Genomic DNA, 19,669 nt, shown 5'->3' on the forward strand with positions numbered 1-19,669 from the left:
GAACCACACCTTAAACATGTCTCTTAACACTGTGATAGTGTAGGTAATGACAATGAAGTAATGAATCATTTGTCATTAAAACAGTTTTGAGTGCAAAAAAATATCATAAATAGACTGAAGAGACACAACAAAAAATACTAGATACAGAATACTTGTAACTCAAAGTCAATTTGCTATTCTTCATCATATTCTTCCTCCTCAGTGGGTGGAGTTACCTGAGTATGAACATGTGGCAACAGGTAGTTGTATATGGCATATGTGCTGTATTTGTTTCAGTCATTAGGTTCTGTAAATGTGGAACAATACAACGTGTTGACATAAAAAATTTTACCTTTTAATACTTCAGTATTTCTAAAAATCAAGTACTCCGGTACTTTAACTCAAGTAAAAATCAGACTGAGCAACTATGACTCAAGTAATGAAGTTGTGTATTTTGTATATCTCTGCATTTAAGAGCTACGAATGCAACTGTAAAATGTAAATAAAATAACACTAACAATATAGATTAAATATAGATTATGTTCACTATTTTGTTGAATCATATAGTGTAAGTATAAAGTAGAAATATAAATGAGTACACAATATATGATGAGATAAAGAGGGAGGTGTAATATGTAGAGTTATAAGCTGTATTTCCGGCGGTATAAATTAAGTATAGATTGTGTTCAATGTTTTTTTGAATCACATATAAGGAGGAAAAATGGTTGAGTATACATTATATGATGAGATAAGGAGGGAGGTGTAATATATGTAAAGTGATATTCTGTATTTCCGACGGCCCCTGAAGGCTGCACCGGCACAGACGTGGCCGTGGTGCAGCTGCTGCGTTCAAGTGGCGCAGTGTCCCGTCTGGAGGCAGAGAGGGCGAAGTTTCACTCTCTGCATTGCAGCCTGAGCGCTGCTGCCGGAATCCAACACAACAATGGCGACTCCCAGTCCTGACAGTAACTCCACAAGCTCCAGCAACAGCAGCAGCAGCAGCAGCAGCAGCATCGTGGGATCCACGTCGCACCAGTTCCACCAGCAGACACAGAGCAGCAGCATGCAAGGTTGGCGGCAACGGCCTGTAGACCGTATTTTTCCATTTCAACTGGAGACACTGGAGTTAGTAGGAAAAGGTAGCTTGTAGCTTTCCAGAAGGAGCAACACTATAGTTAAGACAGAAACGATACGCTAATCTTTTCCGGTCAGAAATTTCAGAGTAAAATGCGGATTGTAGTCCATAAACATAAAATGTACTATTTTGCTGTTTATGATTATAAATGTGAATAAGTTAAGGCACATTATAAATGTTCTGTTTATGTACATGTTAAACGCAGGTTTTGGACTGGTTTTGCAAAGTGATGCTTTGAGGTTAATAGGTAGTTTAGAAAGTGCAGAAAAACTCAAATATATGTTAGATCGTTCCTAATTTTCTCTTTGATCAAATGGTACTGCGTGTCACCATTGACATAATGTATAAAAATACACGGAAAAACTGAATTACTCACAAACGTAATTATTATTGTTTAATGTTAATGCAAACATTTTTCATTCAGTCAGCCGTCTGACAAACTGCGCTTTTATTTTGAAGGCTGAATCGCGTAGTTTCCGCTACCACTCTAACGGTCTTTGGCTAGCTTAATGTAGCTCCCTGAAACTACACGGCTACAGGCTGTGATACCAGGCTAGCTGTGATGCCGTAGCCCCTGATAAGCTACTGAGTCCACAGGCCTGTAGCGGCACAGTAAAGTCTTCTTGTTATTTGAGTCCGCTGCGATTCGCATCAGACACAAAACCTGAACCACGAAGGCCTGAAACTGTGGGGATGAATTCAATGAAAGTCTGCCTACCGATGTTATCACACCGGGCTGCTACTATCACCAAGGCCTACGCTCAAGTGTCTTTCTCTGCTAAGCCAGGCCACTGTTTTACAGCACCGCGAATAATACAGCCTCAAATAATACAGTTTAAGTTAGACACAGTCATTAAAGTCAACATTAAAGTTTAAGAGTTGTTGTATTTGGCTGTAGACGTCTGACAACATCACGGAGATGCTAATCGTTGTACTGTGTTGCTAACGTTACTTCTGTAGAGATTTGCTAATAAAAATAGCGTGAGACAAACCCTCCAGTGTTTAACACTACTGTCCTGCACTAAAACATGTCTGTCTTTATTTAACGTGATTTAAATATGTGAATTTACAGCTAAGCTAGCTACCTAGCAAGCTAGCTTCACCTTGAATCCATTATCGGACGAGTAGCCAGATTCAATTTGCAACATAAACGTTTGTATTGTTGTTAGTGTGATTTGTTGTCTAAATTTTACTGTGAGACAGGGTCGTGTCCGATAATGGATGTGTTGATGGTAGCTGCTGGCTAATCAATTCCATTGATTGATTGATTGACTGATAGCATAAGTAACTTAATTAAAAGCAGTACAGTCGTGTATCCAGTGGTCAACAGATCTCAGTTGCTTTATTGTTTGTCTAGTATCAAATGTTTTATCTAAACCTTACAGAAACCAACACCTGCTGGAGATGTCAGAATGAAACAGGTATTCACACTTACTTTACTAGGATATCTGTTTACATTGTGTTTGTTTAGGTTAAAGACATTCCTTCAAATGTTCCCTGTCCACCACCTCTTATTTCATTTATTTTTATTTTCCTTTTTTGTTGTTGTTTTCCTTCATTTTTCCTCTTTGTAAAACCTGCATTTTTATCCACTTATCTGCACGTTTTTAATGTAGCCTCCATATTAGAAAGACCTAATGTAGACACAGCAGACAGACCCCATTCAAAGAGACACTGCACCAAGCAAACCACCGTCTGCTAGCAACAGAAAATCAAATCTGGCTGTTTTAGTGTGACAGCTTGTCACTTGTGTGCTATTGATAGAGACTTTCTGAGGGAGTGCCACTCTTGTTTTACTGCCGTATGTACGGTATTAGTGGTCTGCCGCTGCTGTTCGCTTTATAATATATAGAAATGGGATGCTACTCATGTTCCACTGGTCTATGATGATTCTAACTGGCGTATTCCTCTGCTGTGGTAAATGTATTCCTTGTTTACAGCCAAGCTCTTCTCGTGGACGTAAAGCTTCTCTTGATTCGTCAAGTAGACTCGGGCGATATCCAAAAATCTCAATCCAGTCCAGCCCTAATAATGTGATATACGATAGTATTGCAATATCAAGTGCTATGCGCACTATAGTAGTTGTACGGAGCTAGTTAGATTAGCTACTAGAGGAGTTACCCGATTTATCCCCAGCCCCCATGATGCCTTGCATCAACATAGGTGCCACTTCCAGTGAAGACTTCTATGAGAGTCAGAGGTTTGTTATATGTTTTCAACATTTTCTTAGAGATCTTGGAGAAAGAAATGATATGGGAACACGCTCTCTGCTACCGAGGTATAGGAGGATAAGAATATTGAATATTGTGATATATATCCCACTATATGTGATATTTTTCATAATATTGAAAAAGAAAATGTAATTTTATAGTTTTGCACAGTCTGACCCTCATTTCACTGATTTGCTTACTGCACATTGAACTTTGCACCATTGTACCTGGCAGCACTTACATCACTTATACCTGAAACATAAACTACAATAATTATATATATATTATAAAAAATACAATATGTTACAACCCAGTTTGTTTTGGGGGAAAAGGGAAGAAACAAAAACCAGATGTAACTGGTAAATCAAATTTATTCGGTAGTAAAGAGGTTAAATAAAGATACAGTCGATGAATAAGAGGAACTGAAAATATAATTATAGAATACTATAATTATATTATGATCATATCACAATATTTGAGCTGGACCATATCGCTCAAGCCTACGTACAGTTCTGTTAATAACAGTCATATGCCCGTGGAACAGCAACATCACACCGATAGTCAACAATGACAGATCACTCACAACTGACACACACCACTGAACCCAGAGTGCCACACCATGAACCTCTTCTTCATCTGAGCTTCACCTGTTTCTGTGGTTTAAAGTGAAATAGACCTGAAGTGATCACTGCCATGCGGCCTTTTATTGACTAAACCTGTTCCTCATTCTGCTGGGATACAGAGGACCCACATCATCACACATACAGCTGCATGACAGTGCACTGACCCACACCCAGCGAAGGCACGGCGCCTCTCTCACAGAAACCTGCCCCGTGTTCCACTTCCAGCACTGACTCTCGATGGGACGCCACTTTGCTAATAACCACCCACTCGCACATAAACGAGTCCTGAGAAACTGTAGTAAAATGTGTTTTCTTTACTTCAGGGTTTCAGATAAGCCTGTCTGGAGTTTCCCAAAGTAAGCAACAGACTCGCACTGAATTCACCCCGACCTCTGCTGTCTGTGGGAACACCTCAGTAGTCTACAGTGGTTTCCTTCCTGAGCTGTGTTCAGTGTTCATCACGCTCATATTTAATTGGGATTTAAAACTGGTGAAGCGAAACCACTGTATGCTATTGAAACAGCCTGTGTGGTGCTCTGGTAGTTGGGGAGTCTGTCCACTGTTCACTGCTATGACCTGCCACACACTCAGTTATGGCCAAAGGAAGATTCGTTTGCACCGGGGCTTAAAGGTCGAGGCGTCCGTTTGCACTCAGGAGCTGGTTGAACAGGGCATGGCAAAGACAACTCAACACTTAAACACGGCACTTTGCGTAGAAGCCGAACCTAACCACCAGTTATATCCTGAAGATATGTCAAATTAATTTGAATTTGAACTTGAATCTGCTTTAAACCTGAACCGTGTGCTGTCTAAGTGTTGGGTCACTTTGATTTCTGAAGGGAAAGTTCACATTGAAAATGTTTTGGACTGGGATTCCCAATATCAGCAGCATGCAGTAAAGCTCGTCCTGGCTCTGTTGCAGCAGCAGCAAAACAAATAATTTGAATAATATGTTATATATACAGTATTTATGTTATTTGGACCAAAAGGTTAATTTTGGAGCTAAAGGAACTGGTGCAGTGTCTGATAATGGGAACCTCTGTACATGTGGGCACTTTGCTTGTGTTCAAAATGCATTGTGTGCTTCCTCTGATCTTGAGCTTGAGATAAACCACAGGTCTGAAAACAGCTCGCAACAGAAATCTTTAAATCATGTTGACGCCACAACAGTTAGCGCCGCCTCTGTTGACCTGTCGGTGTGATTTAACCGTGCAGCACCGTAATGTGCAGCTGGTTCCTCGGGCCATAAGTAAGTTGGCATAAATTCCTTAATTACAGAAGCTGAAAAAGGCCATACTGACAAATCATTCTTCATCCTGTAATCTCAAGATAATGAAGCTCATTATCCCGAAATACGAGATATTATCAGGAGAAAAGTTATTTATTTTGTTATAACGAGATAACGAGACATTATCAGAATGACAAAAATAGTTTTCTCCTGATAATATCTCCTTATCTCGGGATAACGAGCGTTTGTTATCACGAGATGACGGGATTTAAAAAATTATCTGCGTACTTAGTAACACCCGTTGCACATGTGCAGTAAAGGCTTATCTCAAGTGTGTGCAGTCAGATGTTCCAGAGAAGAGCCGAGCTTGTTGTCACACTGTGTGCACCCTCTGCCTGCACCAGCTGGTTGAACCACAGTGTGGCTGCATGTTGTGGGATCTGGATCTGTGTCTGTCTTTGTCCCACTCCAGGTAAACGTAAAGCTCTGAAGCTGAATTTCGCCAACCCTCCAGTGAAGCCGACCTCCAGGCTCCCGATCAATCCGACGCCTCCCTCCTTCCAAAACCCTCACATGTGAGTGCGGACGTTCGGGACAGGTTGTCATGGCGACTTGTGTCAGGTTTTGTTTCAGCAGGTCACAGGATGTTGATTCTTTATTAGACTTCACTCCTACACATGTTTTAACAAAAGCTCAGATTTCAAAACCATTTCATGGAAGCTCCAAACATTTCAGATTCACAGCAGCTCAGAGATTACTGATGAAATATGAATCATATCCACAATAATCTATAATGCATGTTCTGCTCATGGCTCCACTCTGTCCTCTCTTCCTGTGGCTTCTTCCTCCTCCTCCTCCTCTTCCTCCTCCAGAGAGCGTCTGCGGACACACAGCATGGAGTCGTCGGGGAAGCTGAAGATCTCCCCGGAGCAGCACTGCGACTTCACGGCGGAGGACCTGAGGGACCTCGGGGAGATCGGGCGCGGAGCGTACGGCTCCGTCAACAAGATGGTCCACAAGCCCACGGGCCAGATCATGGCTGTCAAGGTGAGACGCTGAGAGATGCACCTGACCTGAAGTGACCTCATCCAGAGCAACAACTACTTAGTGCAAAAGTCAGAATCACAAGAGCTCAGAGTCACACGGAGAAGCAGAATCATGAGAAGCAGCTGCAAGGCTGGAAACACCTAAACAATGTCTGTGAATCAAACCTCTGCGCTCCACCAGGAGTCAGCCAGCGCCCCCTGGTGGCCAGCGGGTGAATTTGTTAGTCTCATGTTTTAAATGTGAGACGAGTGACCACACTTCCTGCTAGTGAGGAGTGTCTGCGTGTTGTTTTCAGTATTCAATAGAATCATGTAAATTCACTGTAACTGTCTCACACAGCTTGGCCAGTTTACAGTGTGTGTGTGTGTGTGTGTGTGTGTGTGGACAGTGAATCAGTCAGAGATGTAAATGATGTTGTTGTGTTGTGTTTCCCTCAGAGGATTCGCTCCACTGTGGACGAGAAGGAGCAGAAGCAGCTGCTGATGGACCTGGACGTGGTGATGAGGAGCAGCGACTGTCCCTACATCGTTCAGTTCTACGGCGCCCTCTTCAGAGAGGTGTGACAAACACGCACGGTCCTCAAACGCACCACACCACTACCACCTAAAGTCACGTTTACATCAGGCTTTGGCCAATATTTGATGATAATGTAAATCTCGGTATTTGGGCTGGACTGTCTGTTTTGGATATCACACAAGCCTCGTTTGAATTGTAATAAAATCTAACGCCACAGCAACCTCTAGCGTACAACAGGAGCTACTACAAACTAACCTGTGCCTCTGTTTCAGGGCGACTGTTGGATCTGTATGGAACTAATGTCTACCTCATTAGACAAATTCTACAAATATGTATATTGTGCATTAGATGACGTCATTCCAGAGGAAATATTAGGCAAAATAACATTAGCGGTGAGAAGATGATTCACTTTCTCTTCATAGATTTTTACATTTCAATATATAAATATGATTTAAAAGAGTGACCAGAGGTGTTTTTATTTTGTCCTCTACAGACGGTTAAAGCACTGAACCACTTAAAAGAAAACTTGAAAATAATTCACAGAGGTAAGTTTGTGAATTTGATCAATATTTACATCTAATATTGATCTCATGATGATCTGAAATGCGACTTAAAAAGCCTGAAAAAGTTAAAACGAGATGAAATGTTTTTTTTAATTATTATAATAATAATAATAATATGAAAACCAGACGGATTGTGTGTGTGTTTTCTGACGATGTGTTTTCTGTGTTTTCAGACATCAAACCTTCCAACATTCTTATGGACCGAAAGGGAAACATCAAGCTGTGTGACTTCGGCATCAGCGGTCAGCTGGTGGACTCCATAGCCAAGACCAGAGATGCCGGCTGCAGGCCGTACATGGCGGTGAGTGAGCAGCGGTGAACACTCGGAGATGCTGGTGGAGGCCACGCCCACTGAGCTCAGTTTGATTTTAACCTTTCGTTTATCAGGAAACCTCGTCACAAATTACAACACCTGGGACAAAGACACATTCAAGTTTCAAATCAAGTCAAGTCTATTTCTGGAGCACATGTAAACACAGCCAGTGACATGAACATGAATGAGTAAAACAAATAAGTGAAAACACAGTAAATATATTGAACACAGAAACATTTAAACATAGTGAGAAAAACAAGGAGCAAATTCACAATTAGGAGCATGACACACTAAAAGGTGTGAGTGTTCGTTAGTTCACACCTGGATTTAAAATGCCACCTGTGATCAGATCTCACTTCCTGCTTCATATGCAAATAGAGAGAGAGAGAGAGAGAGATCTGGTCTGAGGGGTCAGGTGGATTAGAGCTCAGTTTGTTCTTGGGGTTGCACAGATAATATATTGTTTGTTTTTGATGTGTGACATCTGTCCTGTGGGGGGGGGGGCAGTGAAGTATCTCAGAGACTCACTCTGTGCCTGTGTGTTGTCAGCCGGAGAGGATAGACCCCAGCGCTTCCAGACAGGGCTACGACGTCCGGTCCGACGTGTGGAGTCTGGGAATCACCCTGGTAAGACCCGTGATGTCATCAGGATGATGTCATCTCGTCACCTGTGTCGTGTCTGAGTGAGTTTGAATCAGTCGACCTGTTGAAATAAAAATGTGTGGTTGTGTGTGTGTGTTTCAGTACGAGCTCGCCACAGGAAGATTCCCGTACCCCAAGTGGAATAGTGTTTTTGATCAGCTGACTCAGGTGGTGAAAGGAGAACCTCCTCAGCTCAGCAACTCAGAGGAGAGACAGTTCTCCCCCAAGTTCATCAACTTCGTCAACCTATGGTAATACACACACACACACACACACACACACACACACACACACACACAGTCACAGGCCTCTGAAATACACAACACAACCTCCTCCATCACTGGAAACAATTTTATGTTTTTGAAATTAAAATCTTACCTGGAGGTGTCTGAGGATCCTCTTACTAGACTTTTCCAGCTCTCAGCCACATCTCATGGTCTTCATTAGTGGATTGAGTCTACTCAGTTGTTTCAGGCGTGAGACAAAGTCATTTGTACGAACTGAAACACTCAGTCACTGTTCATTCAGAAGTGTTACTGACTGCTTGTTTGTCTCTGTGCAGCCTTACAAAGGATGAATCAAAAAGGCCAAAGTACAAGGAGCTTCTGGTGAGTTCTTTCTCTTCTTTAGTTTTAAGCTTCATGGCTGACGGGGAAGGTGAAGAACCGACCGAGCCAGTGAAGAAGAAAAAGCTCTGCAGGGCGTTCAGAAAGTTTTCACACCCCTTCGTTTATTTCATATTTTGTATTGTATTTTTTCTGGGAAGGCAAAAAAATCAGGGGTTGTTGTTTTTTTCACAAATTAAAAAAAGAAAAATGATCCTGACCAAAAAATAAAAAACCACCTGCCTTTCAGAGCTTGTGTCGTATTGAGTGATGCGGGAAATGATTTTAGCAACATGAGAGGGGTCTGAATACTTTCTGAACGCTCTGAACCTTCTTCTCCTGCTGAGCAGTTTAACACATTTGACCCAAGTCTTCTGCGTCTGTCCCTCAGAAACACCCCTTTATTCTGATGTATGAGGAACGATTCGTGGACGTCGCCAGCTACGTGTGTCGCATCCTGGATCAGATCCCTGCCTCTCCCATCTCTCCTATGTATGTGGACTGACTGAGTTAGGGCTGGGTGGGGGGGGGGGGGGGGGGGGGGGTCACCCATCACACAGTGGGTGGGACACTAAAGCTTTGTGATGCGACGCTTGACATCTTAGCCCTCAGAGTTACGTAGGATCATCTGTTTATTCACTTGTTCCAAAGAACAAAGGAACCGAGTCCAAACTGCCCGGTGCAATAAGACGAATATTGTTAATCAAACTCCTCCATCACCTCGTTCATATTATCATCCATATTCTGACAGAAAAACTTGAAGACATGATGTTGTCTTAGTAAAAAAGGAATAGAAATCTACATATATGGTATAAATATATTTACTTGAACTCAAACACAGAATCTACCAAATAAAACAGACGTGACGCTCCTGACGTTAGAACAAAAACAGCCTTCTGTTGGATTGTACATCGTGGACTGTATGTTTGCATATGTGTGTTCACCTCTGACTTGTTGACATGTACAGATGTATGCCGACAGACACACACACACACACACACACACACACACACACACACACACACACCTTCACTCGTGGTAAATGAGTATGCAAAAGTGTTTCCTCTGAGAGCTCATGGACGTGGTGGTGTGGCTTTACTTCTTTTTATTTTTCTATATGCAATCTGTGAGAGTTCATCGTGACACGTGATCGGGACGAGACATTTCTCACATCCACTGTGAGCCCCGGGTTTTACCTCTCGTATGTTATCGTCACATTAGAGTCGATGACTGAGCAGCTGATTTAACGAAAGATAATTCAAAAACCAAGAAAAGTCGTTCAACAACATTCGTCAGTTTTAAAAGTCTTTGCAAAGTCCTTAACGTGATAGTTCAGGTTATTAGACGTGGGTTCAAGTTAGAAAAAAAACAAATGTCAGTTGAAGTGTACACTTTATTTTGAAAATTTTTACCACTTAATCTGCTGTCAAACGGCCCTTTATTTTGGAATTATGTTTTCTCAACTGTTGAACTTCCATAATCCTACGCACAAGCGGTTCGCTCTGTCTGACTGGAGCAGCTGTAGAGTGAGGAAGGAATACAGTTCATCAGTTCATAAACTGCAGTTCCAAAGTAAAGCTCCGTTTGACGTCAGAACGGGGAAAATTTTCAAAATAAAGCGACCACTTTAACTGATATTACTTTTATTTGGTGGCTAAAACAGGTTTTTCTGCTACAACAAAGTGGCTGTCTTCATTTTACATTTTTTTTATATTTAATTTGACTGCGTGACATTTGAACTGATGAGCTGAGAAACATTTCTACACAGAAACGTGAGCACACGTTTCGTTTTATACATGACTGAATTAACATTAAACAGCTACAACTGATAAATTACAAAGTGTTTGTTATTTTCACTGTGGAAAGTCGGAGCTGAAGCTAAAGATGAAGCTAAATTCCTCTGTGTTTTCTTCAGTTCTCTTCGCTGGTAAAAATAACAAAAGGTTTGATGTGAGATTCGTTTGCATCCGAGCTTCACAAATCTTTGCTAACGTGGAACTGGATCAATTAGCTGTTACTCAAACACAAACACAAATTGAAGAAGGATGTGACCACAGCTATCGTTAGCATGTCGGATTGGAGATAGAAATGGACTTGAAACTTGATTCTGTGGTTAAACGTCTTTTTATAAATTGACAGACAGAATTATTTTAAATTCAGATTTAATACATGAGATAAATGTTGTTCCTTCTGAGTGATTTAGAGATCAACAACAAATTTCTACGACTCGGATGCGATAACAGATGAGAGACACAAACCGGGGCTCAGCCAACGTTACATTGCCTGATGTAAAGAAACTTTAGGACGTCATGTCCCTCTGTGTAAATGTGTTTGTACATAGTTCATGTGATCTGCTGTTCCTGGCAGGTTCTGCTCGACCGTTGAGGCTCGTTTCTCAAACACAGACGTGATCAGATGAGGCGGTGATGAGGAGGATGAGCTTTAATGCTCCTCAGCTGCCTGTTAAAGCACTGTACAGTTCAACTGCTCATCCGCACCGATCACAGCTCCGCCACGCTGCCACCCAGAGGCAAACAGCAGTAACTACATTTCAAAGGGTTTCCTGTTGAGAGAAAAGATAGATGCTGCTAAACGACAAACTTGTCCACCAACCACACACCTGTCAGTAGGGGGGGGGGGGGGGGGGGGGTCTCAGTCACTGCTCTTTGACCCTGAAGGTGACCGTGAACTCAGCATGTTCCTCGTGATTCGGCACGTCTCTCTGGCTTGCACTGATGACAGAATGTTTCCACGCCAAACCATGTATTATCTCAGGATGCGTCTCCATAGTCTAGAAACACGTCCCCTCACCTGTCCTCCCGATAGACTGACGTTTACCTGTACTGGGTCAGGTGACAGGGAAGCTGAAAACCTGAGACTATTGAGATCCACCCTCCGTTATTCCCTCCCAGAAAGCCATGTCTAGTCGGTGTTAGCTAGGTAACCAAACCATCTGTATGACTGATAAACCTCCAACAGTGGGACTCTGTAGAGACTTAATGTAATAAATGACTTTAAAGTATGAGGGTGGCATTATTTATATTTCCTTTATTGTCAACAAATCCCATGAGTACAGCCGCTGTGACCTTTAACCTAGCAAATACTAATAATGTAAAGTAATTCAATGTGTTCAATTCAGTGTGAGAGTCAGGATCAGCTGGATGATCCGAGTCTGTTATTGTTTATTGTTAAAGGTGGAGTAAGTGATTCTAATCCAATACACTTTTTGTCAAATTCAGCAAATACTGGACCAAGTAACACAAGCAGCCAATCAGCAGCAGGGGGCGTTCATGCTCGTCCACAGGACGGGGGGAAGAAGAGGAGGGGGGGGCTGTAGGAGCGAGAGACAGTAAATGAGGCACATGCTAATGCTAATGGATAGTGCTAATTGTCCCATTCGGAGTTTTGAATGGGGTTGATTACAGATGAGAGACTGGCGGCGACGTCAAGGCGAGTGCTGATGGCAGGACGTGTTGTTGGTGTGATGTTAGCTCCAGTAGCAGTGAGTATCTGCAGCTGCTGAGCTGGCTGTCTCACCATCTCTGCATGTTAGCTTAGCAGCAGTTGTAGCCACGGTTTGCCGTCTCATTTTCTCTACATCATGATGTTTGTACAACGTGCAAACTGTAAAAGTTGAAAGTAAAACTGCTTAGCTGTAAGCTAGAAGCTAAGGACTGTAGTTTTGTAAAAAGAATCTCAACAACAAATTCAATAGTTTTTACTCTAGTGTGTTTTGGATTCTGTTATCTGTGTGCGTGTCCTGTGTTTCGTATAAGACGCTGTGGATTCCGCTAGTGTGTTGTTGCCATGGTGATGCATGTGTATGATTTTGGGGGTGGAGCTTCTGAAGGAGCACTGAAGGCAGGGGTGTGGTCTGTCTGCAGAATCACTTACTCAACCTTTAATGTGGAAAAAATAAATTTTTAGCCTTTGTCATTGCTGATCTTTATTTTATTTTTGTCATCTCCCTCCCCTAAAGGCTTTCCTGCATTTTATTTCATTACATTAAAGGAACTGCCACAACTAAAGGGACACTCCGGCAATGTTAGTGTTGTACTTTAATGAAGTTGCAAAGAGGCAGATTAAAAACACAGCCATTCGTAGGGCACCAGCTGCAAAACAAAAAGAAATAACAGGCGTATTGGAGCCCATCGTGATGAGTAAACTGAAGTTCATTTGTAAAATCATTGGCGCTCCCCTTGATGTTTTACTTAAAAGTCCTATGACATAGGCCTCTACAGTTGTCAGCCATCTTGGAAAATGGTCACTGTTGTCAGGGTCACTCACTCAGTTAACAGCGAACTTGACTGAATAACTGTGGCTTACTCGGGAGGGTGAAACATTACAACCAAGATGGTGGACATGCATCGTCGACCAGACGGGATTCTCTCTGTGGGAGAGTTCTGTCGGCTGTTGTTCTTTCCATTTAATTTCTGTGATGAAAAATTGTGCAAACCCCTGAGAAAAACACACACACACACACACACACACACACACACACACACATACACACACACATTAAACACAACAGAAGTTTGTTTCAGTGCAAACAGTCTCCAGATCTGTTCGTCTCTCATGGGATGTGTCTCCAGGAAGCTAACTTACCGCTGGTGAATAAGAATCTCCAGGGTACATGTTGTATAAATTGCAATTTACTAGAATGTTCATATTAGATTATAAGATAATATTAAGGGCAATGAATATTATATTGTATCTTTATCGAGGATTACAAATAAAGTTCCCATGGAAAAGATGAAGAGCCTGAACGGTGTGCTTCTTGTGAATCAGACATAAATAAAACGGGTAACTGACTTTATTTTGCAGTGATAAGTTTATTGCTTTTCTTTCTGTAGTATACAGGGATGCAGGCAAATACTGTTTTTACAATAGTAAAGCAAGTCAGTGGCCAAGCAACATGGAAGCTTCTGTCACGTGTTTTTCTTTTGATTAGGGAAAAATTGTTGTGAAATGAACCCAGATAAAATAAAATTAAAAATAAAGGCCAGTAGATATTCTTACAGAAGACAGAGAATAAAGAATATCAATATTCAGGGTGGGTGTTAACAGCAGACATCTAACCATAGAAAACCATTTTATAAGTGCAACACTTCATAAGTAACAGAAACAAAGCAATATTTGGTCAAAACAGAACAAAAAATGAGACTCATGTTTACAGAGGACACAACTGTAAATGCAAGAAATTTATTGGCCAATGCACTCAGCAATAGTGTGACATTTGGGAAATAACGAGAGTTAGATTAAAAGGAGTTTGAGCAGCCAGAGTGCAGGAGTGAGTCTAAAACCTGGACGTTAGTTAGCATCGTAGCACCTCTGGTTCCCTCGTTGTGAGGTCTCTGGTTAAATGGCTGAAATAAGGTCTGTGTTTAACACAAGCTCAAGACGTTTTCACGTTTTATTCTCAGACATAAAATACGTCAGTAAATACCCCAGTCCTGACTTCTTTAAGCAGAGTCAAAGACAATGTAAAACTCCCATTGGCTTTTTGTGGAGGGAACCAGGGTGATGCTAACTTCAGGGTTAGCCTTCAAAAATACGTCCTCCCTGCAGCACTCTATATGTAGCTGTAGCTAGGAGACTGTTAGCTTAGTTTAGCATTAAGAGTGAACTAGTAACAAAACCAACTACCAGCACTTCTTGTACAAAGACAATAATTTGTGCTTTTGTGTATTAAATATGATGATTTGTGAGCTTTAGAGTTTTAGAGATGCTAGTGACGGATAAGCTAACTAGAGCTAGCTTATATGTTACAATGTAACCCTAGTTAGCTTATCTTGGAAAGGCTCAACATGTTGCCAAGGACAGTGAATGACATTTAGAGCTCATTGTTAGAGATGCTAGTAAGCAGATTTTATTACTAGGTTAGCCAGGTAAGCTAACAGGCTAGCCGCTAGCTGTAGCCTTGTGTTTAGCGGGACAGATTTGAGAGCGGTATCAATGATCTCATCTAACTCTAAGTGTAAATCCCAGAATGTGAAACTATTCCTTCAAGTTTTTACATGTGTGAAAAACAGACAATTACTGACCGAAACTACAACTTTAAAAATGGTGTTTTTAAAAACGTTCACATTTGGCTAACTACTGTGTGTCGAGGCTGGCTCCATTACGGGTTTGTGTCGTGTTGTGTTATATGCAGTATTCACAGTAAAGGTCTGAATATATTACATTTTCCTATTCACAAGTGCTAAGAATGGGCATTTCCACTTCACATGATTCTTTAAGTGTTTTCAGACAGCATGGCTTTTCAGAGCGGTTCCTTCACTTTGCATCACATTTTTAAGAGAACTGGTTTCATGTAAAAAATGTTGGCACTGGAGTTTTCATTTCCGTTAAAATCAAAAACAGAGCTCCAATCAGTTAGGAGGGAATGCCAGTATAAATACAGGATAAAGTATAAATATAAAAAACACAAAATAAATAACTGTGATTGGCCTGAAGACAGAGGGTGAAATTTATAAAAAATAGAGATGAAGATGCATTTTTCATTAACATTCGTCTGATTTAAAAGAAAAACTGACTTCATGTAGGAGCTTACTATATTCATATCTGTCATTAGCTTTGAGGGAATAGTAAATTCATATAAAATTGTAAAGGGGGAATTGGTATAAAAGTCGTATAATAAAAATAAGGCACGGTTTATCCGCCAATTAAAGCAATAAGACATTCATTTCTCTCCATACTGTGGATAAAGAGGCCAAATGGTGAAAAGAAACTCGTATTAAAAAAAAAAAAATGGACCTTCAAAGGAATGACAACCACTTGTACACACATATTCTAAGTTGAAGCAAACTGTGACAAATGTGTATTAAGCTAGAGGTGCACAGTGAGATTTTTTTGTCATATTTACATCAAATGAGGAGTCGATTACATAAAACACTTGATCTGTGGTCTGTGTGTCCTCTCCCACACCACTGACAAAATATGCAGACGTCAACTTGTCTCTGTCAGTACATGTTATGATACTATTTACAAAAATGGCCACGCTAAGCATTTCCAATTCACCTTGTAATTCCTTTCGTTTTTTTTTTTTTCCAGTAATACAAACATAGACTCAGAAAGTTTACAATGATTGTCAAAATGTGTCTTCAAGTCTAGGTGGCATAACACTGATGTTGCATAAGGTGTAAAGCACAGTAATCACGTCCTTCCATTGTGAAGAAAATCCTTCATGCGCCCATGTTCATATTCGTGTGGCGGTTGTGCGATGGCGCCAAGACGCACCTTGTCTTTGGATTCTGGTGACGACGACATGAGAAACTCATGTGGAGAAAATAAGTCAAAATATAATAAACCTCAGATGTCCCACTGGATTATAACAGGAAGGAAATGGTACTTGGACTGAAGCTGTTGAAGGAAGAATTCGATTGGTCTTTGGTTGTGGGCGGAGCTGATATCAGCAGTCCGCTTTTAAAGCTGGTGTGTGACGGTGGATGGCACTTGTGGTGATGCTGCTTTCACCAGTGCTCCAGGTGCAGGTCCATAGCAGAGTTCAAGTTAATGTCTGTTATATCCAGGAACTCTGTGTTGAAGATGCTGGGGCCAGTGGGCGGAGCCACGCTGAAGGCCGTGGCGGAGCTGGGCGGCATCAGGTCCAGCCACTCCATCGTCTCCCACGGCGTCTCGCTGAACGTCATGCTGACCATCCCCTGCACCTCGGGGAAGGTGGACGCCTTGGCGCTGATGGGCGACAGCGGGGTGTCCATCTGATCTCTGCTGGTCACAAGTTTGTCCTGCGGCGGATGGTGAGGATGGCGGTGGTGGCTGTGGGGGCTGCCGTACCCTTCGCCCTCTCTGTTCCCTTCGTCTTCCAGGCCCCCATCCTCGGTAGCCATTTTAAGAAGGGCCACTTCCCCTCCCCGCCCAATCGGACTCCCCAGCAGAGTCTCCAGGTGGCCGTCGGCGATGTGATTGGCCGAGTGGTCGTAAGGGGGCTGGGTGGGGTACAGCTGTTCATAGTGACGGTGGAACCTCGGGATAAGGAGGCCGGGACACCCTGGGGACACAGTAATGTGAGGCACAACTTTGGTTACAGAGGACCTCTCCCTCTCTTCTCTGGCGTTAGCTGGCATCTCTTGAAGAGGAAGAGGAGAGGAAGAGGAGAGAGGGTCACAGCAGGAAGTGAGACCTGGTACCAGAGTGTGGGGTGAAATCTGAAGCCAGTGCACCGAGTGATTTACACATAGACTTTACACTTACTCTCACGCAGTGACAGTTACAGTTTTACTCCTGGTGACCAACATTAATTATTGAATCTCTACTCACCTCCGCTCTCTATGAGAACATCCAACAGTTCATCCATCTGCTGGCTTCTGGTCAGTTGCTGTAATGATAATAAAGAAGTGATGTCTTTTTTAATCAATTGAACCATTGTTTAAGCGATTTAAAATTTTTATCCAGTTATATTAAAGGACTTTAAATGAAACAGATGCAAGCTTTTAAGCAGTTGAATCAGAGGTTCTGTAAAACAGACCATTATTGGTTATTGGTTGATATTAACTAGATTTAACTATTTTTCATTACTTTCAACCAAAAAAGACAGAGAGAGTTTGTATGGATCCTAACATCTGACTGAAAAGTTTTCATTATAATTATCACAACTATGCTCCAGCACTGACTTTCTAACTACACTTAATGCTCTATTCACCTTCCAGGTATGGAGAACTGAAACCGCCAAAATCAAAATAAATGAAACACTTTCCAGTAGTTGATGTTACTATTGAATTAATAATTTCTGTTGAAAAATCCCATGAAAATGTAACCAAGAATACTAGGACTTTTTTAAGCCTTTTTATGACTTACTATACTATGTCGTTTTTGTGCCTTATTATCCTATGATATTTTTATGCCTTACTATACTATGTCATTTTTATGAATTTTTATGCCTTATTATACTATGTCATTTTTTATGCTTTATTATACTATGACATTTTTATGAATTTCTATGCCTTACTATACTATGTCATTTTTTATGCTTTATTATACTATGCCATTTTTATGACTTTTTATACCTTATTATACTATGACATTTTTATGAATTTTTATGTCTTACTATACTGTGTCATTTTTTATGCTTTATTATACTATGCCATTTTTATGCCTTATTATGCTATGACATTTTTATGACTTTTTATGCCTTACTATACTATGTCATTTTTTATGCTTTATTATACTATGCCATTTTTATGCCTTATTATGCTATGACATTTTTATGACTTTTTATGCCTTACTATACTATGTCGTTTTTTTTGAATTTTTATGCCTAATTAAAATATGACATTTTTATGAATTTTTATGCCTTACTATACTATGTCATTTTTTATGCTTTATTATACTATGTCATTTTTATGCCTTATTATACTATGACATTTTTATGCCTTACTATACTATGACATTTTTATGAATTTTTATGCCTTACTATAATATGTCTTTTTTATAACTTTTTATGCCTTACTATACTATGTCATCTTTTATGCTTTATTATACTGTCATTTTTATGCCTAATTAAACTATGACATTTTTATGAATTTTTATGCCTTACTATACTGTCGTTTTTTATTCTTTATTATACTATGTCGTTTTTATTACTTTTTATGCCTTACTATACTATGTCGTCTTTTTTGACTTTTTATACCTTATTATACTATGACATTTTTATGAATTTTTTTGCCTTACTATACTATGATATTTTTATGAAATTTTATGCCTTACTATACTATGTCATTTTTATGCCTTACTATACTGTCATTTTTATGTCTTTTTATACCTTATTATACTATGACATTTTTATGAATTATTATGCATTGCTATACTATGTCGTTTTTTATGCTTTATTATACTATGTCATTTTTATGACTTTTTATACCTTATTATACTATGACATTTTTATGAATTTTTATACCTTATTATACTATGACATTTTTATGAATTTTTTTGCCTTACTATACTATGACATTTTTATGAATTTTTATGCCTTACTATACTATGTCATTTTTATGCCTTATTAAAATATGACATTTTTATGACTTTTTATACTATGTCGTTTTTTATGAATTGTTATGCCTAATTAAAATATGACATTTTTATGAATTTTTATGCCTTACTATACTGTCGTTTTTTATTCTTTATTATACTATGACATTTTTATGAATTTTTATGCCTTACTATACTATGTCATTTTTTAAAACTTTTTATACCTTATTATACTATGACATTTTTATGACTTTTTATGCCTTACTATACAATGTCGTTTTTTTGACTTTTTATGCCTTACTATACTATGTCATTTTTTATGCTTTATTATACTATGTCATTTTTATGCCTTATTATACTATGACATTTTTATGCCTTACTATACTATGACATTTTTATGAATTTTTATGACTTACTGTACTATGATGTTTTTATGACTTTTTATGCCTTACTATACTATGACATTTTTATGACTTTTTATGCCTTGTTATACTATGACGTTTTTATGACTTCTTATGCCTTACTAAACTATGACTTTTTATGACTTTTTATGCCTTACTATACTATGACTTTTTATGCTTTATTATACTTTGTTGTTTTAATGACTTTTTATGCCTTACTGTACTATGAAGTTTTTATGACTTTTTATGCCTGACTATACAATGACTTTTTATGCCTTACTATACTATGACTTTTTATGCCTTATTATACTATGATGTTTTTATGACTTTTTATGCCTTACTATACAATGACTTTTTATGCCTTACTATACTATGACTTTTTATGCCTTATTATACTATGTTGTTTTTATGACTTTTTAT

The 19,669-nt window shown here is 39.8% G+C and overlaps 2 protein-coding genes across 11 annotated transcripts in view; one reads left to right on the plus strand and one right to left on the minus strand.

Moving 5' to 3' along the window:
• The first annotated feature begins 825 nt into the window (after window positions 1–825).
• Window positions 826–13,618, plus strand: map2k4b (mitogen-activated protein kinase kinase 4b). 6 transcript variants are annotated; one of them, XM_087178331.1, is made up of 13 exons: window positions 826–1,049; window positions 2,500–2,535; window positions 4,271–4,303; window positions 5,648–5,750; window positions 6,048–6,222; window positions 6,660–6,779; window positions 7,011–7,130; window positions 7,232–7,283; window positions 7,475–7,602; window positions 8,164–8,241; window positions 8,359–8,507; window positions 8,819–8,864; window positions 9,232–13,618. In XM_087178331.1, the coding sequence occupies exons 1-13, from the start codon at window positions 923–925 to the stop codon at window positions 9,364–9,366; spliced, it is 1,302 nt and encodes a 433-aa protein (XP_087034457.1). In that variant the 5' UTR covers window positions 826–922; the 3' UTR covers window positions 9,367–13,618. The 6 variants fall into 6 exon arrangements, with proteins under 6 accessions (XP_087034457.1, XP_087034458.1, XP_087034459.1 ...); XM_023422664.2 differs by having other exon boundaries at window positions 827–1,049; window positions 9,253–13,618; XM_087178332.1 differs by lacking the exon at window positions 4,271–4,303.
• A 55-nt stretch (window positions 13,619–13,673) lies between these two features.
• Window positions 13,674–19,669, minus strand: part of myocd (myocardin) — a 109,354-nt gene continuing 103,358 nt past the window's right edge. For 4 of the 5 annotated variants that reach the window (XM_087178327.1, XM_087178330.1, XM_087178328.1 and 1 more), the window contains 2 exons: window positions 17,142–17,199; window positions 13,674–16,950 (listed from right to left, as the gene is read on the minus strand). In XM_087178327.1, coding sequence (XP_087034453.1) covers window positions 16,334–16,950; window positions 17,142–17,199 — 675 coding nt within the window. In that variant the 3' untranslated portion in view covers window positions 13,674–16,333. The remainder of the gene's footprint in view (window positions 16,951–17,141; window positions 17,200–19,669) is intronic. The other variant, XM_087178329.1, reaches the window with a different exon arrangement.

This window comes from Seriola lalandi, unplaced genomic scaffold (assembly GCF_002814215.2).
Source record: "Seriola lalandi dorsalis isolate HSWRI2012SDOR001 ecotype SW California unplaced genomic scaffold, Sedor1 jcf7180002054683, whole genome shotgun sequence".
Lineage (NCBI taxonomy): Eukaryota > Metazoa > Chordata > Actinopteri > Carangiformes > Carangidae > Seriola > Seriola lalandi.

Coding starts and splice junctions, on each gene's coding strand:
- map2k4b (XM_087178331.1), top strand. CDS start 923: ATGGCGACTCCCAGTCCTGACAGTAACTCCACAAGCTCCAGCAACAGC. Junction 2,536..4,270: donor GAGATGTCAGAATGAAACAG/GTATTCACACTT, acceptor TCTTTACTTCAG/GGTTTCAGATAAGCCTGTCT. Junction 5,751..6,047: donor TCCTTCCAAAACCCTCACAT/GTGAGTGCGGAC, acceptor TTCCTCCTCCAG/AGAGCGTCTGCGGACACACA.